At 38.9% G+C, this 25,550-nt stretch overlaps 1 protein-coding gene across 2 annotated transcripts in view; it reads right to left on the reverse strand.

Moving 5' to 3' along the window:
- Nucleotides 1-25,550, reverse strand: part of tenm1 (teneurin transmembrane protein 1) — an 844,835-nt gene that overhangs the window by 31,756 nt on the left and 787,529 nt on the right. For both annotated transcript variants that reach the window (XM_039766316.1, XM_039766314.1), the window contains 4 exons: nucleotides 25,169-25,323; nucleotides 8,603-8,969; nucleotides 7,444-7,954; nucleotides 3,493-3,665 (listed from right to left, as the gene is read on the reverse strand). In XM_039766316.1, the coding sequence (XP_039622250.1) occupies nucleotides 3,493-3,665; nucleotides 7,444-7,954; nucleotides 8,603-8,969; nucleotides 25,169-25,323 (1,206 nt within the window). The remainder of the gene's footprint in view (nucleotides 1-3,492; nucleotides 3,666-7,443; nucleotides 7,955-8,602; nucleotides 8,970-25,168; nucleotides 25,324-25,550) is intronic.

Consider the following 25,550-nt stretch of genomic DNA (forward strand, 5'->3'; position numbering starts at 1 on the left):
TACGGAGAAGTACTTTAAACAACTACTAAAAATTCATTATTTTGACATGGCTTTCTCATAGCTACATTTTGGTGTAACCCTGATATTCTGTATATGTATTGAATTATTGTTTTTGTCATGACTCTACAATCCATTCTAACCCCTACATTCTCTGCTGCTCCTTCTTCTGGTTTTCTGTGGTGGTGATCTGCGCTGTCCTTACATTGATGGATTGAAGGCCACGTGACTCTCATCATCAAATTCTTTCACGTGAAGTCTGAAAACCATGAGGACTGGTTGAGATCATTTCTGTTAAGTAATGCCTAGTGGAGGCTGGGTGGTCTCGTGGCTTCGGAACTCCTGCAGATTTTTTTTTCACCAGCTCACTGGAGTTTTTTTCTGTCCTCCCGGCCATTGGACCTTACTTTATTCTTTGTTATTTAGTATTGCCTAATCTTATTTTTATTTTTTATTCTTTCTTCATCTTGTAATGCACTTTGAGCTAAAACATTTGTATGAAAACATGCTATATAAATAAATGTTGCTGTTGTTCCAAAGCTTCCATTTAATAAAATAAAGAAATCATGGATTCAGTTGCAACAATGTCAGACACATTTGAGCATCACATATTAGTTACATATTAACAGAATAAAAGTGCTTAATGTTAACAAAAGCAAATTCATTCTATGATGGTGCCTTTATCACAACATTCTGTGCAGTCAGTTGCTTTAGGAATATCAGTAATCACTGCAAGTTGTCATTTGATCTCAGCCTACCAATGATAAGGAAAATGGATGTATCTGAGTAACATCTTAATTCTACTATTCCATACAGATTGCATGATACGCCTCAGTGATGAATGTGATATTCTTGAACAGTCAGCCAGTTCACACTGAAAGCGGCAGTCGCCAAACACCCTACGGTTGTTAAAACCTGTAACGGAACCGGGTTTGAATGATTTCTGCGTGATGATCTCTGTAATCCAGGCTCCAATTCAGAGCCTAACACAACGACAACGGCTCTAAGAAGTCTAAATTGCCTTATAATCCAGTCATTATCATGAGCAAAAATCATTGTGTTCCCTGATAGCCTGCCATTGGTGATATCCTCCAAAAGTGGTATGTTGCCAGGTATATCCTATAGCACATAACACATCTGGACAAAAGACCGACACACTAAAAACAACTAACATTAGGCGTGTGCTAATATTGGAGACAGTTGTATTGAGAGAGCATGTCAGTTTTTCAGAATCAGAATGACTTTATTGCTAGCATGTGAAACATTCCAGAATTGACTTTGGTTATTGACCCAATTTCAACCTACCATTGACGTGACACTATGCAACCACAGTACAAATACAACAATTTCTTGAAAAAACAATTACAAACTTCAATAGTTAAATCAAATAAATAGAAAAACTATACAAAATAATATAGATGTCAAATGGTACAAGTTGAGCAACAATGAAGTTTTCACGAATAGACAAACGGCACAGTTACCCGTTACATGTTACAAAAACAGTTAGGAGTCACCCTATGTAAGTTTATTTAGAATCTGAAAAAATTGAGGAAAGAAGTTACAAAGATGGCATATAGTTTCAGTTGCAATACACCTGTACCTGCTCGGTGATGGCACTGCAATATAATTAGTTCATGAACATTGGAATGTGACTGACGTGTTATTGAAATGCACACTGAAATGAGATTTTCTGTTCACTTCATTGTCCCATCGCCTGCACTCACTAAAATGTCAACACAAAATAGTCTACATAGGACTTAGGGATGGTAGAAATGTGCCGTAACACTATTCACAATTCATCCCAACTTTTGTGTAAGAAATGGCTTACACACATTTCTGAGGCTGAACACATTTTATAAACATGGCCCCTGAGCCGTATATTTTTTGTTAAACAAAATAATGAAAATGTAAGACTTTCTAATTTTTATTCCATTTCAAACCATGCTATTGTGGTTATAACAAAATAGGTGTGCATAAGAAAATAAAAAAACCCATAGAAGCAAACTATTTGTCATATCTTTTTATAACCCTAAATACACTATCTATAGGAGCATAAGGGAATATAATCTTTAACTTGATTTAATAAGAGTTCAGAACTTAATAATTAAGACCGAACTAAATGATGTACTTTCAAACATTTAATTTCCAGGAGTGGTACACCAAGGCAAAAGGTTGAGAACCCCTGAACTGAAAAACTGTCCTGAGACTGTAAGCATCACACATCAAACAGCTAAATAGTGAGCTCCTTGCATGATTCAGTGCTCAGACTGCAAAAAGCCAAGGCTTAAAGGTGTATGCCTTTCATTGCAGTATTTCTAAAGCAAAGAGAAGAGCATAATTTGAGTATGTGCTATTGAACCAAGATAGCAGAATAAACTGCAAACCTCTGTATTGGCTAGTAGGCCCAGTCAGGCCATTTCAGTGCCGGCAGGATGCAGAGATGCACTGTCAGGCTGGACATCCATACTGGTGGTGCTAATTTGGCTCTGATTTTCTGGGTGTCCATTTGTCTAGAGTAACATTACCAGTTGTGTTAGAAAGCAATGGTTTTCTTTTTTCTGATGTTACTAATTTTAGTTCTTACACCTACGTGTGAGTAAACCTCACCATACCACTTTCTTCTTTCTTCATCTCTGTAGCCTCAGTTTTGGTTTCAGCAAACTAAGGCTCTGTATTTGTGAAAACCATACATGTCTAAGAAAGCTCTTATTAATATGAGATAAAAATGCTTTTCTGCTCTGTCGTTTTGTAAAAATTGATTCACCTGTGAACCGTTTACAACTACAAGTGATTTCTCTTCTAGTCACGCATTAACATACTAAAAATGCAAACAATTGCTAAAACTAAAGGGAAGCTGCAGACTGCAAGTCACACATGAGGCACATGTCTTCACCTCAAGCTGTCCTGAAAAGGCACACAATCTCTTTTTAAAATGGTCCTTGCTGGCTGCTGTATTAAACAGTCTTATGGCTTTGATTTAGTCCTTCAGATGGTGGTGACACATTTCAGATTAGCTGATTTGGGTCACTCTTTATTTTGCCCATACTTTTACATTTATATTTATTTTACAAAGCCTCTCTCAGCTAACACTTTGTAAACATTAAGCAGCATTTCAGTGCACAACCTTTAAAATAATAGAGGATCAATGTCCCAAAGTAGCTCCAGCCTTTCGATTTTTAAGTGTAAGTTCATCCAGTGCACTTGAACTTGTGTAAGGAGTGTGTTGCATTTCTTACTTCAGTTTGGCCTTTCAGTAACAACAGAAATAAAAAAGGTTAATAAAAAAAGGAAATGAAAACACAGCCAGGCTGCAACTGTACACTGTATACAGTATATACTATAATAATGAGCATAAAGAAATGCTAAATCCATTTGACAGCTCCAGTGTTAAAAGAGAACATTTGGGTGTACACTAGTTTAGGCCTAATTTATGACATTCATGCCTGGCCTACATGAGACAATTTACTTTACAGTCAACAAACAGAAGACTCCTACCTTGCCTCAATGTGTAGATAGTGTTGGTGGCAGAGAAGTTGGTGGCTGTGACAAAGCTTTCGCTGTTTGAAGTTTCCACTTCCACTCGTACAGAGCGTTCCATGTTGCTTTGGAAACTGGTCACCTCCCCAGTGGGATAGGTCACGTTGATCAGATGACCTTCGGTGTTGTACCTGGGTAAAGATATGGGACAGAGTCAATGGTGGGGTCTCTGAAAGTCCGAAAATCAAGAATGACACACTGGATGTGCCGCCACTATAAATCTCATCAAAATGAAACATAATTAATGATGCAACCTCTGGATCTGAACATCTTACCAAATTCCTAAACATTATAGCCAAGTGATTTGAAAATAAGAAGCTTCAGGTTGAAGCAGAACTCCTAATGTGACAGTGGCCAAGATGCAACACTATGCTTATTGCGACATTGTACTGAAATACTCTTACACAGTGCTTGGCTTTTCAGATTGCTAATGTTCACCAGAAAAGGAACATAAGACATAATCCACTTAATCCAATTCAGGGTCCCAGGGGGTCAGAGGCAATGTCACCTGCACTTCAGAACAGGTAGCCCAACTGAAGCTAAGCAAGTTTGGGCCTGGTCAGTACTTGGATGTGAGACCAACCAGAAAAGCTTGGGTTGCTGCTGGAAGAAGTGTTGGGGAGGCCAACAGAGGGCGCCTGCCCTGTGGTCTGTGTGTGGATCCCAATGTCCCAGTGCAGTAATGACGACACTGTACTGTAAATATGAATGCCGGACCCATGACGCAGCAGTGCTCATCACTGCTTACCATGCCACCTAAAAGTAGCTGTGAACAAAAATCAAGACTGCAAAAAAGATGTTGTATGTTATGTTTCCAAGGTAGACACCAATGCAGTTACCAGGACTATACATTACCAGGTAGCAGAAGTACAAGGCTTTATTATTATTATTGTTTTTTTTTTTGCAAAAAGACCTCTTTATAAAACTAAAGAAAGTCTCCATGCTGGTAGTCTGAAGGGCTAATAATCCAAATAAATAAATAGGCAGCACAGCCTGCCCCCAGGATCCTGTGTCCTGGATTTGAATCTCATCTTGTCCACTATCTGTGTACGTAGAATGTTCACGTACTCTCTCTGGTTCTCCAGGTACTCTAATTTCTCTCCCACATTATGTGCTTTGCAGATTAAGTGGTGGCTCTAACTTGGTCCTCTGTGGGTGTGACTGTGTTTTCTCTGTTTATGGTTCATTCCTGTCTCACATGGAAAACTTATCAGGATGGTGTCTGGAATCCCTGATCCTAAACAGCACTAAGTTTCCTTGAGAATGTCGTTATGTAGAAAACAAAGAGCAGTTCTGTCCATGTCATTTCTAACTTGAACTTAACAGCACGGTATGTCCGAAACAGACCTTCTATATCAAGATATTAAAAATTAAATAAAATGATGGTTAAGATTGAGGGTGACGTCTAACTACACTTGGGGCGCTCTTTACAAACTAAATTAAACTAGTTGCTGTTTGCTTGCTGCAATTATGTCAACCTTTAGCGATATCTCAGAATGCATTTCAGATATCTTAAAATGTAGTCCAAAATTTCTAATATCTGAAGCTGAAAAAAAGCCTCATTTAAATTTTAAGATATCTTAAAACGTTTTTATGCGTGTCGGGGGTTTGTTGTTTGTTATAATTATTTATTTATAATATATATTATTATTAGGGGATAAACAAAGTATCTATCTATCTATCTATCTATCTATCTATCTATCTATCTATCTATCTTTCTATCTATCTATCTATCTTAAAATATCATTCGGTGTATTTTAAGATATCTTTTGAAGTAGACATATTTTCAGATATCTGTAATTCATTTTGAGATACCTTAAATGCATTTGCAATTTTCCTAAATACATTTCATGTCATCTCTAAATGTTATTTTGGCTAAAAATTACTTATGATTTACAGAATTTTTTGCATGCCCACTTGCTTGAAGATCAGTTATTAGAAATTATTTCACTCATTAACAAAGCAGAGCTCAAGTTGTGTCTCTAAACTCCAGAAGGCAGGGCTCAAATCCAGTCCTAATTCACATTTGGAGTTTGTGTTTGTGGGGGCTTCTCTTCACGTATTCTGGTTTCTCTCTCCCCCTCATAAAGATGCACTTGTTAAGTCGACTGGAGATCCTAAATTGCTTTTGAGGGGATGGTCTATGATGTGTGGGCAGCCCATCCATGGTTGGTTCCTAACTTGCACCCGGTACATTCAGGATAGGCTTTGCCAACTCTCAATTATACTAAGTCAGTTCACACATTGGGTGGTAATGTATTTTAGTTTGCTGTTTAATGCATTTCATGTTTATGTTTATTCTGTAAAAATAAATTAGGTGTGGCTTACTGGCTACATGATGATTATGCTATTATTCTAAGACTAAATTTGCAGGGTTTTGCCATTTCCATCAAGGCTATCACATTTTCTGCAATTGGAAGACATGTGCTGGCTGAGCTAAACCACTAGATGGAGACATTTCCTCACACAAAGTAGACTACCTTGCTAAATAAGCCTGTCTCTGTTTTCGTTTCCATTTCCATTTATTTGCTTAGCAGACGCTCTTATCCAAAGCAACTTACAAAGAGGTCAGCATAATCGAGTAACCAGGGGAAATTACAGGACAAGGTTTCAAAATTGATCATCACAAGGGAAGAGTTCAGAACAAAATAAATACAAGTGAGTTCCAGTTCCTAGGTTACATTGATAAGTCTCAGTATGGAAGGTGCTGATTTTGGCACTAAGATCACATTCATTCCTGTGGTAAAGGCACACATTTTTAAATCTTATTTATAGCATCTTTGCAAATTATGTGGTGATGAAAACAAGCTGAATATTCACTAACGCTCTTGCTTATAATATCTTTACATTCACTGAAATGATAAATATGCCTAAGTAAATCACTGTGCGTCTCAACAACAACATGAATGCGCCAGATGCCAAATCATTCAAAACTTTAGGATTGCATACTGGGCATCTGCAGGGTGCCAATGTACGGACACACACTGTACAGAAAAAGCATGGTTTGTTTTAAAAAGTGACTTTTCAGGGTGTACATCATCCATCAGCATGCAGATTAATAAAATGTGAAAACAGCCTGGTTAAATGCCACACACACCAGGCACTTGAATTGCTATCCATATGCAGACTTCAGCACACTGCTGGTTTTTCAAGAGTCTCTGTTTTAAAGTGACATTTGTCAGATCTTGAGTAACAAATCCGCCTACACACATGCACAGCAGGCACACTTTCATAACTGAGTCAGCAAATCGGCAGCAAAAAAGATTATTGGAAGTACATACAAAATTATAAGTTGTGCCCTATTAAAATTGGAGTAAAGCTGGCACCCTGGCAATCAAATCTGTTTCTTTGCCCCCTGTGGAAGGCATGTGTATGGAATTGCACATGTCTAATGCACCACACCATTACCATATTGGCAGTGATTCTTTAGAATATGGCAATGCCCAGGCCAGGTCACTATGTGTAGGGAGCTTTTCCATATTATTTGAAATGGTTGTGTAGTCTGGGTGTGCCATCTACCTTCCAGGTGGCATATAACAGTGTATTAGGTTAACTGGAAACTCTGAATTGGTCTTGCATTATTGTGTGTGGATGTTTGTTTGATAAAATGGCATGACAGTGCAATCAATACTTAGAACAGGCTGCCTTTAACTGGATGTAAAAAGCAGGTTTAGGAAAATAGATGAATACATCAATACAGAAATATCTAAAGTACAACAGACTGTGGACATGCAGTGGTCTGTTACCTCGGAGTAGGCATGTATATGAGTGTGCCCGACAAAGGACTAATGTTACATCCAGGGTTAGTCAACTGATGCATTGCCCGTTTAGGTTGAACAATGGCAGAACTGGGCTAACAACTTAATGAAAAACACATTAAAAAACCAAGCCAATTAACAAGGTGCTTACTCGTACACTGCCGTCCAACCATTTTCATTACTCTTGGTGGCCAGTAGACCTGAGTTGCCATGGTAGGTAAGTTGAGCAAGGTCATGGCCAGGAGCGGAGACTCTCTTAAGGGCGCCATTGTTGCTGATGGTCAACCAGTAAACCTGACCTCCAGGCACCACCAGTCTCAGTGGCATACCATTGGCATCTCTGTGAATGTGCAGCGAATTGCCACTGCTGCTGTTAACCGTGCTGAGGTCTCTTTCTCCTGTATAGGTAAAGTTGTAGATATAATCACCAGTGATGAGGTTCAGAGTATGCAAGTGCGTGCCATTGGCACTGAAAAGGTAGAGCTCCTGGTCAGCTGCTGAGGCGATCTGATGCATGTTCATTCCGTTCAAGTGGGGCTTGTTGCTGCTGATGGCCCGAATCCGGATGTTACCCAAATCTGCAATGTATAGAGTGCCATCAGGGGCTACAGCCAGTGAGGAAGGAGCTTTGAGCTTGGCATCACGGGCATAACCACCATCACCTAAACAAAAAAAAAAATGCAGTTGAGTATATCCTTGTGGTAAAAACCAAGGAGTCATGACTTGACCCAGCCTGCCGAAAGAAACTAATGAATTACTGAGAGCATCAAAAAACTTGCTCAGAAATAAATATCTGATTTCTCTTCTAAATTTTTAATATGGCAAAACACGGTTCTGCCCATGACCCTGGAGTGCTAGCCGTATGTAACTGAATTTTAAGGCTCTCCTGTGGACTAACTTCATCACTTGCTTTTGGCCCATTCTGGATGGGCGCTAGTTGAGTACACAATGTAGAACAAGGAAACACTGACTTGGTAGGAATGGGCTTATGGGAATCTGAATGCAAACTACTGGGTCATGAAGCTAAAGTGGAATCCCTGGTTGCTTTTAAAAAGCATTTGGTTGACAAATATGGACAACTTACTGCTGTTATTAGCTACCCAAATGAGCTTGATGGATTGAGTAGTCTCCTTAAGTAGTCTTACAATTATATACTGATATTTAGACTGATGTTGCAAGAAGTGAATGTGAGATCCTAATAGGTATATAATGCCACCTGAGGGTTCCTTCTAACAACAAGTCAAGATCCTAAAGTTGGTTTCAAGAATACTGACAACAAATATTGCTGATCAATTCCCATAAAATCTTACCTGAAAAGCAATCACAATTGGGGTCGATCTTACAGTCGCAATCAGTCGGGGCACCGGCAAGGACTGAAATCTCTCCATTGGTGGTGACCTGTTGAATGCGGTTGATCTTGCGCTCGTCAGTTTCAGCGATATAGAGCACTCCGTGGTGGGAAACGCTGATGGCTCGTGCTGACTCCAGAGTGGAATGGACTGCCACTTTGCTTACCAGATAATGATCAATCCCCGGCACCTGACAATGGATTGGGCGGCCTGCCACAATTCTTACTTGCCTGTCCTCTGACACCCGGATTACAATGTTGTTGTCCAGGATGTAGAGGGAGTTGTCTAGAGGATTTACTGCTAGATCAGTAGGCCACTCCATACGCACCTATATGTGGAGAAAAAACAAAAAACTTTTTATTGTAGGGCACACAGGACACAAAGTCAGTATGAGCTGATGAAGTACAACCCATCAGGAGTTCACTGGCATGAAAAATGGCAGTGTTAAATGCCATGACACTGAGTCACTAACACTACCACTTTGTGATTGCATTGCTGCAGAACATGTTAAAGGAGGCATTAACTATCCAAGCAAGCCTATTAATGTGCCATTATAAGGTGGTCAGGTGTTCCGAATTAAATTACTACTTCATACATAATGCCCTTCAAAAGTTTCTAAACGTATTAATGAGTGCTGGACTCTAAAAGCAGCTCAGAATTTCCTGCTCATAATAATCTGTCTTGGAGACACACCTCAGTTTCAGGCAGGATTCTCTGGCAGCCCCATTTATAATTCATTTGGTGAAATATCAGAAAGTAAATACTGTTTTTTTGTTCCCCTTGTCCTCACCTCACTTCAACACTGGCAAGTTCACATTAGGAAAACTTAGGAAAGGGTGCTCATATTGTCATTGTTTTTCATAAAGGTCATTAAAAAAACTTCACAATGTCACATTCACATAAGAAATTAATTGTTTTTATGAACATGTTTTTAATAATGGCAGACCAAAGATAAAAAGAACATCTAACATGGCACAGACCTTGAAAGCTGATAGACTGTAGCCAGAGGTTAGAACGCAATAATTAATAAGTCACTGTGGCTAGTGAGCTTAATTGCTTTATATTCATACATGCTTTCTTGCAGAGACTCAACAGAAGTTCAGACATCTGATATTTTCTGCCAGATGAAGTTTTGATGACATGTACAGTATAGATTTTGGACAGTTAAGATCGGCTAACCATCTTTTATGATGATTGGTAAGGTAAGGACAGATGGAGTTTTCCTATCTGACAGAATTGTTTTAAATGGTGGCAGGGATGACACAACATCTATTTTCAGTGAGATCTTCTAGGAATAGGGATGGATTGGTGGCTTTGAGGCTAAGGATCTGCCTCGGTATCTGGAAGGTTGCTGGTTTGATTCCCGTTAGTGCCAAAAGACATCCTACTCTGCTGGGCACTTAACCTGCACTTGTTCCAGGGGTGCTGTACAATGGCTGTGACCCCAAAGGGTACACAAAAACTAACAAATTCCTAATACAAGAAATCATATAAGATGAAAAAAGACAAAAAAAGAATAGTCAGAACACTAGCACAAGAAGTTGAACAATTTTCATCTAAAAGCAAAATACTACGCAGAGTTTGTAGTTTGTACTCCACATAAAATGAGAATTGCAACCAGAAAAGCTCCCCAAATGGTATTTTTATTTTGTTTGTGAATCATTACTAAATAAATAAATAAAATACATCTCAGTGTTTGGACACCTTCTTTTAAAGTGCTGCCCTCACGAGTGTCCTGTGAAGCAGATGGGGTGATAAAGGGATCAAGACAGCAAACAAAAAAATAAGCTTAGTTCTTAACCATAAATTTTTTCAAACCCAAAACAAATACTCTAATTCATAGTCAAAGTTCTAAACAGAATAATCCTAATACCAGGAAACCACAAACAAAAATACAATGGCTAGATTCATTGTTGTTATCCAATTTCAGATAACCTAGGAAACCCAGGGACTCAATGGAACGGTCCTTACGGATGACACTGCAGTTGTGACCCGCTGGGCTGGCTACTTTGAGCAGTTGTTCAAAGCTGATCCTCCAGCTAGGATGTTGAATATCTCTGAGTCCATGGTCCTTGAGGCTGATCCTCCAATTGGCTGTGAACCACCTGGTCTCACTGAGATTGCACAGGTGGTGAACCAGGCGAGGGTAGGCAAGGCTGCAGGGATCTGTGCCATCTGGGGTGAACTTCTCCAGGCTGCTGGTAAGGCTGTCCTCGTTGCATTGCAAGCAATATTTGCTTCCATTTGGGAGACTGATGCCATCCCATCTGACTGAAAAACTGGACTTATCATCCCTATCTGGAATGGGAATGGTAATTGCCTGGATTGCAGCAACTACAGGGGGATAACACTGCTGTTGGTGCCGGGTAAGGTACTTGCTAGGGTCATCCTCAAAAGGATCACTTGCTCACCTACCAGCACCTGGAGAAGTCTGGTATTACTCCTAAGAAGTCTACCATCAACCGCATCCTGGCATTAAGGGTTCTCAGCAAACATCAACAGAGTTTCTTTGCAACCTTTATCAATTTTCATAAAGCATTTGACTCAGTTGATCAAACTGCCCTGTGGGACATTCTGAGACTTTGCGGGATCCCCTCAAGGTTGCTGGATATCATGGCCGGCCTCTACACTGGTATTGTGAGTGCTGTGCAGAATGGAGGCAGAACCTCTATATTATTACCAGTTGATTCTGGGGTTCGTCAGGGTTGTGTTCTTGCTCCTATTCTGCTCAATGCTTGCATAGACTGGGTGTTGGGCAAGGTCATGGGGTCCAGCGGCTGTGGGGCATTTGTTAGTGAAGAAAGATTCACTGATTTTGACTTTGCCGATGATGCTGTGATCTTTGCAGTTTCAATAGAGGCTCTGGGGGCTCTTGAGAGACTGAGTGAGGAGTCAGAGTTTCTGGGCTTGCAAGTGTCTTGGATAAAAATGAAGATCCAGGCGTTTAATGACCTCTCAGGCACAGCCAAGAGCCATGTGCCTATCTGAGGAGAGAGTGTCGACCTTGTCACGAGGTTTACTTACCTTGGCACTGACATTCATGTCTCTGTTGACTCTTCCTATGAAGTCAGTAGTCGGATTGGGAGAGCATGGAAGGTCATGAGGCTGCTGGAAAGGGGTGTGTAGCGCTCACGATATCTATGCAAAAGGACAAAGGTCCAAGTCTTTAGAGTACTGGTGCTTCCTGTCTTGCTAAATGGGTGTGAGACATGGACTCTATCCAGTGACCTGAGTTGACGACTGGACAGCTTTGGTACTGTGTCTCTCCAGAAAATGCTTGGGTACCGCTGGTTTAACTTTGTGTTAAACAAGCAGCTGCTCATGGAGTCCCGAATGAGGCACATTAACTGCATTGTGAGGGAGCATCAGTCATGGCAGTATAGCCATGTGGTGTGATTCCCCAAAGCTGATCTAGGTAGCAGGATCCTCATTATTGAGGACCCAAGTGGAACAGGCCAAGGGGATGCCCACATAACGCCTGGCTGTGGCAGATAGAGGGTCTTTTCTGGAGGATGGGACTAAACTGCATGTCTGCCTAGGGGGGCTGCCAACCAGGATTGCCACCAGGATCCTGAGCTGTTTCGTTATCTGGTGGGTGCAACAATGCGATGTAACAGTGCATGCTTCCCAACCTGCCTGACCTGAATTAAAAACAAAATTAAATTAAAAAAATGTTAGAAATGGATTGGGAAGCATCAAAAACATAATAGTCATCATTCTGTTTGCAGGAATCTCTCTAGGAAATGAAACTATATTACAAACAAAATATAATCATAACAAAAAGCAGCACAAATTAATGCAATATTGCCTGCAATTTGCCCAGTCAATAACCACAAAAGGGCAGCTCTTAGAATAAAAAGCACACAAAATGATGCAATATCTCAAAAAAGAAGAAACAAATCAATAATGTTCAGAAACAAGAAAAAACAAACATGTTTCTAACACTTGTCTGTGTTTAGTCACATTAGCATGTGATTTCTTCAGGAGTTTTTTAAGAACAGTCCCAAAATCATAAAACTGCTAATTTGCTTGGTGACACCTGAAGTTTGCCTAAAGACAGATGGAAGACATGCTTCTAGATCAATGTCCTAAGCTTCTTTCAAGAGGACACAGGCAAATGTCAGAGACCCCATTAGGACTTGACGTTGCTCTGTGGGAGTCCTTTAAAGGTTTTAATTTGAGGATGCAAACCAGCATTTCTGTCATAATGAACTTTCCTTGTGCTAATATCTCTCCCATGGACAATGGAGAAAAGAGTTTTGAGTTTCATTTAAGAATGCAATTCTTAAGGAACATATTTTCAGGATCAGTATGCTCCCTGCTGACTACAAAGGCCTTTCCTTTTATTTCACAGTATATTATAGGTATGGCTATACTGACACAATTTACAAAATAATCTGCCCAATTTTGGGCCAGATTCATCCATTCTAACAACTGTAAAAGGTGTTATGGCTTCAGGTAGCTCTTAATAATTTTCCCTGATTATCACATAATGTGAGGTATGTAGCGATTAATCTAACCTTTCTGATTTATCACAGTCCATTCAGCAGCCATCTTGATTTCAAATAATGATTATTAAACAACATGAATATTTACATCTCCATATTCTTGCACTTTGGGTAAGGATGCCAAGTTGTTATAAGGAATGCCTCTTGATGTTACTGTTTCTTCAGGAAATAGTTAGATCCCTTCACCTTTTACACATTTTGCATTTTACAGCCTTGAATCAAAATCATTTAAATTCATGTTTTCTCTAATCAAACAAAACTCAATATTTCAGAATGACAAAGTGAAAACAGGACTTTAGGAAATTTTGCAAATGTATTAAAAATACATAAAAACTGAAATGTCACATTGACACAAGTAATCAGAGCTATCAAAGACCCTTTGTAGTGACTTCGACCTGGCAGCTTCTTCAGTTTGACATGACAAGCTTTGGAGGCATGGATTTGAGGATTTTGTAGATCCTCTCAGGCTGTTTTAGGTTGCATGGAGACTGTCAGTGGACAGCTGTTTTCTGGTCTCTCCGAAAATATCTGATTGGGTTCAAGTCTTAGTTCTGGCTAGGCCACTCTAGAACATTCACAGAGCTGTCTCTAAGCCACTCCTTTGCTATCGTTGCTTTCTTCTTAGTGTCATTGTCCTGTTGAAATGTGAACCTTTGGCCCAGTATGAGAAACAGAGCACTCTGGTGCAGGTTTTTATTAAGGATACTGTATCTCTGTACATTGCTCCGTTCAATTTTACCTGGACCCTATCTAGTCTTCTAGTTCCTGCTGCTGAAAAACATTACAATGCTGCCACCACCATGCTTCACTGTTAGAATAATATTGTGCAGATCATGAGCGGTGCCTGGTTTCCACCAGATGTGATACTTAGAAGTGAGGCCAGACAGTTAAATCTTGGATTGTCAGACCAGAGGATGTTGTTTATCATAGTCTGAGAGTACTTCAGGTACCTTTCTGCAAAATCCAAGCACTTTCATGTGTTGTCTGGTCACTCAAATATAAAACCCAGCTTAGTGTAGTGTTGCAGTAGTGGCTGTCATTCAGAAGGTTTCTCCATTTTCCGAACAGGTTCTCTGGAACTCAGCTAGAGTGACCATTGGGTTCTTAGTCACTTCACTTACCATAGCTTTTCTCCAGAAATTTCTTAGTTTGGCTGAGCAGCCAGCACTCTGGAGAGTCGTGGGGGTTCCAAACTTATTCAATTTAAGAATTATGGAGGCCACTGTTCTCTTGAGAAACTTCAATACTGCAGAAATTGTTTTGTAGCGATCCCCAGTTTTGTGCCTCGACACAATCCTTGTCTCTAAGCTCTACTGGTAATGTCTCAGACATTTCCAACTGAGGAACCTTCTATGGACAGGTCTGTGCCTTTCCTACTCACGCCCAATCAAGTGACTTGAGAAGAAGGAACATCTGAATGATGATCAATAGAATGGGATGCACATTTCAGGTCTCTTAGCAAAGGGTCTAAATACTTGAGTCAATTTATTTTTAATAAATTTCAAAATATTCCTAAAATCCTGCTTTGGCATTTTCATTCTGAGGTATTGAGTGTTGTTTGATGAGGGAAAAAATAATTTAAATGATCTTAGCACAAGACTAACAAAAAGTGACAAAAGTGAAGTGGTCTGAATACTTTCTGGAGGCACAGTATGTGTGAAAAAGACTGCTAGCCAATGGAACACAAACATAGTGGAGAACAAGAGAGCCACCTTCTCCCTAATTTCCTTTTTGTTTTTTCACCAACTAGAGCACCAAGCTGAACCTGACTGTCCTCCACTATATTTGCTTTGAAGTTGTTGTTTTTTTTTCTTTTTGCAAAGTATTCTGTGAGATCACAGATTTGAAGGTTAGTGACTCACTAAGTTATTAGTGTGAATCTTTTAATGTGTGTTAGTTTTGTTGACACAATTTTCTAGTGTGTATGTTTCAATAACTAAAGACAGGCTACAAGACAAAAGATTAGCAAATACTGTCATTATAGATGAGGCCTCTCACGTTTTCAAAATTGGTATTATTAAAAAGGCATTAGCTGGAAATAATGTTAGAAGTTAAAGTTCATAAAAACTCTGACCCAAATACTGTAAAACAACATTACTTCTACTAGTCAAATTAGCAGATCACTCTAATTTTACATGTTGCAGGGATGTGGAATTCCTAAGTATTTCTTCTTTCAAAGGTCTGAAAAGAATAAGTAACATACATACTTCCTGAGTGAGTACATATTTAAAAAAATCTGAATGTACTTTGAGGTGTTTCAAAAGTATTTCATTTTAATATGCTGCAGTATTTTGCTAAGCATTACAGAAAATGTCCTACATGTATAGCACATTTGTCTATGACCTGTCATATGAGAAGCGGGGCTTTAGTCTAAGCTGCACAACACAGCCAGTCACCCTTCAATCACCAGCAGCAATGTGGAATATGGAGAGCATGATGCTGCCAGATTACTGATTATAATGTCACAAAGTGGTGGTGACCTATTCTGATTCACCATTTGGTTCTGTGGCACACAGCCTCCACTTGCCTTAAGCTGTCAAGACACTGTAAACAGACATTCACTCACATACTTCTGCCAGTGCTGTAATCAATGCCATGATTGGCAGATGTTATCGCACACTGGCAGGTGTGTGGCAGAACCCGCTGTGAAATTTGTGTGCAGTAATTTTTCACTTATAGGCACTGCAAAGAGCCTTTTCTGCGATGTCACTTGAAGGAGTTTGCTGGAAGCGTGGCTGATTGCTGTCTTCAAGCGCAGTCCTTCACATTTAGGAGCATTAGAACTTGCAAATTGGTTCTGTTGGAGAGCATCAGATCTGTGGCATTACCGACTAACGCAAGAGCTTAGCTTTTATGTATATGTATAAACAATCTTGTATTGATTTGAACATTTTTTAACATTTGAAAGCAATTTGGGATAATGTGAAATATTTTTTTTCCTGGAACATGTTAGGATTGGTGTTTAGACTAGATGTGAAAAATATATTTTTGTAAAACAATATAATAAAACAACACACACTGGGCAGGCCCAGCAGGGACATTGTACCTTGTCAAACCAACAGCATGATTATCTTCGTGCTTAACTTAATATGCCTTGCCTACATACCAGATATTCTCTTTCTTTTCTTTGAAGGTCCTGGCTTCTCTTTCTTGAGCCTAAGTGCTACCCCTTAACTCCCCTCCCAACTCTAAAGTCATATAGCTTGAAGTAGACTTAAGAGACAAAATATTTGCTACAGAGACATGCCAGGCCAGGCTCCCCTTTAGTGACCCCTGGTGTCTCTGTACCCCTGAGTCTACTGTTTTCCTTATAAGGCAGGCTTCCAAGGCAGCTCTTTTAGTTACTTGTATAATTTAGAAGACCGCACAGTTGCTTATGTTCACTTCTGGGACCATGTTTTTCTGTGAACAGCCAACCCAATTTCTTTTTCCACATATTAATCCATCTGTTTTACTAACTTATTTTTCCAGTTCATAGTAAAGGGTATATGGAAGTTATCCTGGCAGCAATGGGCACAGTAAGGAAAAAAAGTCTGGACTGAGTGTCAGTAAATCACAAAGCAACTTTAACTTTAATTGAGGTGCACTAAGGTAAAATGTTATGATTTATTCATGACTGTTGTTATTGCAGTTGGATCTATTGAGTCCTAGAAGATTATTGATGACCATATAAGATCTCAAGATACCGGTCTGCTTATGATTCCAAGGATTAATAAAATAACAGTGGGAGGTCGAGCTTTTAGTTACAGGGCCCCTAAACTGTGAAATGGTCTTCCTGCTTCTACAAGAGATGCCCCTTTGGTCCCAGCTTTTAAATCTTGGCTGAAGACTCACTACTTCAGTTTAGCATATCCTGACTAGAGCTGCTGATTAACTGTACAGACTGCATCTCTGTTGTTAGTCATTAGCACTATAACATAAGTAACATGATAGTTATAATTGAATACTAACCCTCACCTATTCTGTTTCTGTTCTCGGTACTCAAATGTGGCGATTGGTGCCACGGCCCACCTGCCAAGTTGTTTGCCTGCCTATGGTAAAGTCATCCCTGATGGAGGATCACAGGAAACATGGGAAGAAGGGGTCCTTTCATCGGATTGGCTGGCCGAGCAACATTTCAGCCGTAGAATGGCCAAATGGGGAGGCAGCTTGATGGATGAGGTCTCCAGGACTCTAAAAATATCCAAATCTTATTATGTGATATCATCTACTGTTAAATTCTGCTCCGTACTTCTAAAATTTTTATTATTGTGCTGTATTAAGGATGTGTTCTGTTCTGTGTATTGCATTGACCCCCTTCTTTTGACACCCACTGCATGCCCACCCTACCTGGAAAGGGGTCTCTCTTGGGAACTGCCTTTCCCAAGGTTTCTTCCATTTTTCCCTACAAGGTTTTTTTTGGGGAGTTTTTCCTTGTCTTCTCAGAGAGTCAAGGCTGGGGGGCTGTCAAGAGGTAGGGCCTGTTAAAGCCCATTGCGGCACTTCCTGTGTGATTTTGGACTATACAAAAATAAACTGTATTGTATTGTATTGTATTGTATATAGACTGACTCCTTCCAGATTGTCCAGTCATCAACATTTACGTCTAGTAGGGATGTTTCAGTGGTGGCCTTAATCAAGTCTAACCATCTACTTATTGGTCCTTCTATTTTCCCAAAGTAGCCATATTTTCCAAAGAATCGGGTCTTCTCATTATTTGCACAATTTAAGCCTCATCATTTGTGCTTCTAACAAATATTGAAGTCTTGTAAGGAAAACAACTCCAGTTATTGGTTTTTGTAGCTACCCATGATACACTGAGTGGTGTATATGTTTGCAGTATTCTTTATTGTCAACCTTCCATCTTCATACTGTAGGTCAGTAGTTCTCAGATTCAGACTTAGGGACCCCTGTGGCTGGAGGTTTTCATTCTAACCAGTTTCACAATAAGTAATAATTTTCCCTCTAATTGATCTTAATGTTTAATTGACTGATCTTTATTTTTTCTTTTCTTATTATGAATTCAGTAAAGTAGTGTGATATTTACATTTATAATATATTTAGAAATTCTTTTTTTGCTATAGTGCATAACTCTTTTTTTCCATTTTCTTATTAATTCACTTTCTTGCTCCCTTGTTTGTATGCTAATAATGACAATTAACGACAAGCAGAGCTGATAAGGGGCCAAATGACCCTGAACACTGAAAAGTCGCAACTCCCGCAGTGTCAAACCCATTAACATGATCATTAGTAAATAATGGCTTAAGTAATCTGAACACCTGGAATGAAAATCTTCATGATAATGATAATCTTAGAAATGAAATGAAAGAACATTCAATTATCTCCATGTAGCATTCAGAAAGCTTTGATACATTTTAATGAGAATATAGAAAATTCACTTCTGCAATTTTTGTATTGACACCAAAATATCAATTGAAAGCAGAAGTTGGAAGAGAGGAAAACCTGCAGCCACGGGGGTCCCTAATGACTGTTTTTAGGAGACACTGCAATAGAACACTGAAAACTGTGACATTAAGCATTCTGATCCTTGTATTAATTGAGACCTGACCATGCCTAAAAATCACTACATCTTTCACTGCTAGTCTTTTACTTACCAATCTTCAATGGAAAGTGTGGATAAAAAGATAGACTTAAGGGTCACATAGTCATTTAGGTGTAATATATTTATTGTGAATAAAGTGTTTTGGTATCTTTACATATTAAAATATAGCATCTGTCTTAGAAGTTGTATAAAAGGGTTAGTAAATGTCAGAAACTTGTTTAAGCATATCAAGAAACCAGCTAAAAGTCAAGTGACCAACAAAGGACAAGATCGTTCTGGGTGATGGTTCAAGAAGACTATCAGGTACCCAGTAAGACTTGACAGATGTCATGCGCACAGGAACTCAAGAAGTACTGAAAAGTATCATAAGGACCAAGAATGTAGTAGAAATGAGACTTTTATTTTGGGGTATGTGGGCTGGTTGATGATCTCTGCTGGAACATCTTGTGTCTTTTAACCAATCAGAGTAAATATTCACTGTATTCACTGGATGTTCAAACTGTTCTTTATACAGCCTCCAGTTAATCTGAAATGCTGCTGCAAGAATTATTACAAGAAAAAGAAAATATGAACACATAACTCCAGTTCTTAAATCCTTACACTGGTTCCCGGTTAGGTTTAGGGCAGATTTCAAAATCTTCCTTTGAACATATAAAGCCAAGGTCCGGCTTACTTGTCTGAATTTATCATGACTTACAAACCAGAGCACACACTAAGATCTCAAGATGCCAGTCTGCTTATGATTAATAAAATAACAGTAGGAGGTTGAGCTTTTAGTTACAGGGCCCCTAAACTGTGGAATGGTCTGCCTGGTACTCTAAGAGATACCCCTCCGGTCTCAGTTTTCAAATCCCAGCTGAAGACTCACTACTTCAGTTTAGCATATCCTGACTAGAACTGCCTATTAACTGTACAGTCTGCATTTCTGTTGTTAGTCATTAGCACTAAAACATAAGTAACATGATAATTATAATTTGTTACTAACTCTCACCTATTCTGTTTCTGTTCTCGGTACTCAAATGTGGCACTTGGTGCCACGGCCCACCTGCCAAGTTGTTTTGCCTGCCTAAGGTAAAGTCATCCGTGATGGAGGATTGCAGGAATCGTGGGAAAGAAGGGTCCTTTCATCGGATTAACGCTCTTTTAGCAGTGGAATGGCCAAATGGGGGAGGCAGCTTGATGAATGAGTTCTCCAGGACTCTAAACAAATCCAAATCATATTATATGATATAATCTACTGTTAAATTCTGCTCCATACTTCTAAAATTTTTATTTTTATACTGTACTGAGGATTTGTTCTGTTCTGTGTATTGTACTTTATTGTATTGATCCCCTTCTTTTTGACACCCACTGCACGCCCAACCTATTTGGAAAGGGGTCTCTTTTTGAACTGCCTTTCCCAAGTTTTCTTCCATGTTTTCCCTACAGGGGTTTTTTTAGGGTGTTTTTTCTTGTCTTCTTAGAGAGTTAAGGCTGGGGGGCTGTCAAGAGGCAGGGCCTGTTAAAGCCCATTGCTGCACTTCTTGTGTGATTTTGGGCTATACAAAAATAAACTGTATTATATTGTATTGTATAGATAGTGCAAGCCAACAAACCTATCAGAGAATGATATGTAAGCACTAATTCAGAATTGTTATGTAAATCCAGTTATCTACGAGTATAGATAAAGCTTTCTGTCTTTACTTTGTGACCATTCAGAGTGAATCCCTCTACATGAAGAGAAAGAAAAGATGCAATGGACAAGCTTCTTCCTGCCAAGTTCTTTGGGTTAATTATTAATAGATGGTTATGGTAACAATTTATTTCACAAGAGCCTTTATTATTTTTAATGGGTTCCAGGAAACAAGAGTCCTGTTTCCATCTATTTGGAAGTTTTTGATTGTCCCTGTTGGCATTATTTTAGTTTTCATAATGTTTAAGCTTAAACCCTTCCACTCCCTCTCTTCATATATTCAAGGCTCTTAAGATATCCTGTTATGCTAACAGAACTGTGTCATCCATCTATCTTTTATTAATTCTCTTATCTTGGAGTCTTGCTTATCTTCTTTAGGGCTAACCTTTCATGTTATATATTCATTATACATATTAAACTGGTACATTATAGGTATGCATGCCTGTCTTATCTTGTTGCTAATATGGAGCCAGTCCATTTCTTCATGTTCTATATAATGCTTGCAACTTGAATAGTATAAAAATTCACCATTAGTACAAACAAGTGTCCTGGAATGCCCATCTTTCTTAACAAAATCCACATTTTAAAATGACCAACACAATCAATTGCTCTGCTGTAATCAATAAAACATGTATTCTGAAACTCTTTAGATTGTCCTGTAATCTATTTTACATAATCAATGATCTCTCTAGTTCCTCTGCCTCTGCTGAATCTACTTGGATGTCCTGCTCTTCTGTCTCAATATAAGACAGCAGTCTTCTTTGAGTGAACTTCACTAACACGTGAGATGAGAGGCATTGTATGGCTAATGGATGACACTGTTAGATCCATACTCATGGCTATCTGTAAATAAACTAACATCTTCCTGCCTTTTAACCAACAAGTAGTTTTCCACATTAGCTGGCATGTGTTAGTTAATACCTTAAAAGATTCTTCTTCTACTGCTTACTTCTATTTAATTCCATCAACTTCCTACCAGAAAGAGACTTGAATGATGATCTAAATTCAGATTCTATAACAATTGCCTTCTGTAAATAAGCAGAATCAACAACAGTATCTTGTATATTACTGTCTCTTCTATACAACTCCTCAGTATAATTCTTCCATTTCTTTACGGGCCTTATTATACTACTGCTGCTTATGTTTCCTGACAGCCCTCTGAAATTCTCTGTTTAATTCTTTCATGTGCTCTCTATTCTTCTGACACTTTGCCTCTCTTCTCCTGATTGCTATTTCCTAAGTATCAGCTGACATCAACTTTGACTTTATTTTCCATTTCATCTTCTTTAGTTGCTTTCCACGCTTAGCTTTGATGATCTCTTTAGTTTCTAGCCACAATTCATCTGTCTCTCTATCAATTAAATTCAGAGCCTCAGAATGATAGCTGACACAATCTTTAAAAATAGTGAGGACATTAATCTTTTATCTTCAAATTTTGTAGAACCGTGTTATTTTTCTTTAACTTTGTCAAGAAACAACACATAAGAAGTTGATGATCTGTCCCTCAGTCAACTCCTGGTCATTTTTTCACAGGGAACAAAGAACTCTTCCACCTCCTGTAAAGGCATTTTCTAGTGTCATTGTGGACTTCATGTCATTTAATTTTATGGGACATGAATCATTATTTACAGACTTTAACTATTTTATTGTTTTTTGCATTAGTTCTACCTAAAAATATCTATAAAATTGAAGAATCACCTAATGAAAACTAACAAATCATGAGAGGAAAAAAGAATTAGGTTTAGATCTTGTGTTTGTTCTAGTTTCTGATTTTGGGCTATGTTCTGGCTGGTATTTTCAACATAAATACCATTCTTTTGTTATGGCCTTCAAACCAATTTGTATCTGCTGCTCGCTGTCCTCTTATTAATGAACACAACAATCTGGTGATGTCCACATTTATACTGTCTCAGTGGCTTGGGTTATCTGAAGAATGTATTGCTATAAAGAGATCATTTAGACCATGGAAATTAATAAGCAGTTCAGTAACTTATTCATCCTCCCAAGGCCATATGGTCAAGCTGCCTTCTTCTTTTGATCTTTTACCACCTTGGTATTCCAAACTTAGGTGTGACCTGTTTGGATTTGAACAAATCATAGAAACGATCAGTTTCATCTTTTGTTAGATCTGTTGTTTGAGTGTAAATCTGAGTATGTGTTATATTTGAAGTGTGAGTCCTAACTTGAAAGTATTCAGCCACTCACTACATCATAACTAATTATTCTTCTTGCAATCTTGTTCTTCATTATGATGGCACTGCCGCTTCTCATTAGCTGTTCATTTCCTAAATAGCATATCATATGTTGTTCTGTTTGGAAAGGTCCAAATCTCACTCACTTCAGCTCACTTGCCCCCGCTCCCCCATCAATATTCAATTAATCTATTTCATGTTTTAATATCTCTAATTTCTCTTGATTCATACTTCATGTATTTCAGGTTACAGTGGGAAGATTTTCTTTACAGTGTGTCATGCATGTGTGTTGTTGGACCACCTCACAGGCTCAGTCGAGGTATATAGTAACCCACTGAGACAAGAGGGGCCGCTGCTGCTAACCTGTCTTCTCCTTCCTTTCACACAGTGCTGAGAAGCCTCACGGAGCTGAAAATTAAGCCCACCCTTTCTGGTCCAGCCACCATAAAGTCCCGGGCAACCCGGAACAAGGCATGATTTTCCTTGAGCAACGGTAAGATACTAAGTAAATAAAATGTATTATTATTTTTATTTTTGTTATTATTATTATCATTACTGGCCTGAGCAACTGCTGGATGGAGCTCTGCTAGAGACAACTGCATTGCAATATCCCTGTTTGTTATTTCCGCATACGGGATGAATGCCATAGAGCGTTATTTCTTTCTGTTTGTATGAAAACTATAAAAGGGACGACTCCCCAAAATTTCTTTTGCTGTTTGGAAGACCTGTCATAGGCCCACTTGGCCACAAGTATTATTTTTTTCACTCCCTGTAATTTAAACTTTTAACACATTAAATGATTCCTTAGGTTATGTGTGCTGAAATGGCTCTTTGTCACTTCCTCTCCTACTTTCTCACCGCTAGCCCTACATGCAAGGATTCACTTTTTTTTACCAATGACACACATTCATTAATCTCCCGAATGTGCTTTTTCTAATACTGTCCTGTATTTCTGCAACCTCAGGTGTATGGTGGGAATGTTCTTTGAATGGGATGCAAAATAAGCTCACTCATGCTGGGTCAGTTTACAGTCGATTAACATAACCCGAATAATATGCACAAAATTCACTTAAACAGTAAATAATTTATTTTAATATTTCTAATGTATTCCTAAAGGCCAAGGTTTGTTACCATTCACTTTCTTCACAATCTGTTTTGGAAAATTTAGCACATTCTTTTGATGAAGGAAGATCAGTCAAACTAGAAAATACTGTGTCAGTACTCAAAATCAGTAATGCACTGAATGCTGCCACACAATTCATCCACAACCTCATATAATTCCACGAGTGGCACACCCTTTATGAATTATATAAATAAGTAAGTTTAACAGAAGCAAAGAAATAGTTCTTGAAGGCAACTTCTATTAGACCACTTGATCAATGAAGAGAAGGCCCAGCCTCTTTTTACTTGTGGTGTGGGTGACGTCCAATAGGTCTAAACTCATAAATACATAGATCAGCTAAACTTGTCTTTATACATATAGATTCAGACATACAAAGGATGCTCCTTGGTTCTTCAAAGTGTTACAGCTTAGAGCTGTCAATGTAACACCTTCAAATTTGAATGTCGCTCTGTGCTCAGACAGGAATCATGTCATTGGTGTTCAAACTCAGCCATAAACTCAGATGAGCTTTTTTGCCGACATCTTGTATTCCACACTAAGTACTGGCCTGTTGAGGTCCAGAGTGGTAAAGAGGAAACTTTCTTCCACATTTGAACAAAAGTTAGCTTCTAGTTGCAGTATTAATTTAGTATGCACAATCATTCAAGCAGACTTTTGGGTTCAAATTATGACCTTAGCTTTTTAGAACAAATGACTCTGGCTCTGCATGACTGTTTACTGGATAAAGAAGGCTCAGAGGCTTAGTAAGACTGACTTTAAACGTGAAGTGTTATTATACACCAAAAAAACAGCAAACTGACAGTTGACTCACAATGTCTGGTTAAAATAAATAATTCATCTGTTATCTCAATGTGCAAAACATACATACAGTCAACATCTCCACAACTGAAGCCCCTGGTGGGAGAACTGACTCATAAGTTTGCAGTGCTTACTCTGTACAGCCTTGACTTCACAGGCCATCACCGTTGCCACAAAGTCGCACGGTCTGCTAAAATGAACACGTAAATGAATTTCCATGGGCACCATCAGAGCCCCATTTTAAGTGCGTAGGTATACTCATTTACACACACTCACACACTGAGTGTAGTTTATTTTTGAATTATAGAAAGAAATCATATCTTCCAGAAAAAGGAAAACACACACGCTTATACATGTGTTACAGAGAAGGTATCCCACCTGAGAATCCAAGGGTCATGGGTCAATACCTTATACATCACCCAGATGTCTGCCTTCATTTATGTTCCTTCTAGAACTGTTTGACATTTTTTACATTAAAGCATGCAAATCACAAGTAGATATGCTTAATTCCCAGCCATACACATACCAAACAGGTATGTTTTCCACATCAGTTACTAGAAAGATGGAGGTAAGAGCTCTTTTTACAAACATGAATGTAAACCTAGATTTCCACAAAAGTATGTGTGTGATAGTGAGACAGACTGGCAAAAATATGAGCTTCCAGCAAAAGAAAAATAAACAGGGCTGGTCACCTGAGTGATGTCCATTCCAGAGTCACAGCTCAGCGGCTGGGTAGATGTCAGTCCATTGGACCCAATAATGGTCGTGATCACACCATTCTCATCAATTTTCCGAATCATAGTTCCGTCTACAAAGTATACGTGGCCATGTCTGTCGGCAGCAATACCTGGAGAAGGAGGAAAGCAAATGAAAAGACTTGATGCCTGGGTAAATGATGAAATGCTGCTCCAGATGTTATGCTTGGAAAAGCTGTAAGCTCATCACAACAAATTATTTTGACTGGCTGGCGTGTTAACAAACTGAGCAGTTTTGGGGAAGCCCATTGCCATTTGTACGAAACATTGACTTAAGAAGACATTGTGAACAGCTTTATAATGACTGAATTTGCATAGT

Source organism: Polypterus senegalus, chromosome 10, assembly GCF_016835505.1.
Source record: "Polypterus senegalus isolate Bchr_013 chromosome 10, ASM1683550v1, whole genome shotgun sequence".
NCBI lineage: Eukaryota > Metazoa > Chordata > Cladistia > Polypteriformes > Polypteridae > Polypterus > Polypterus senegalus.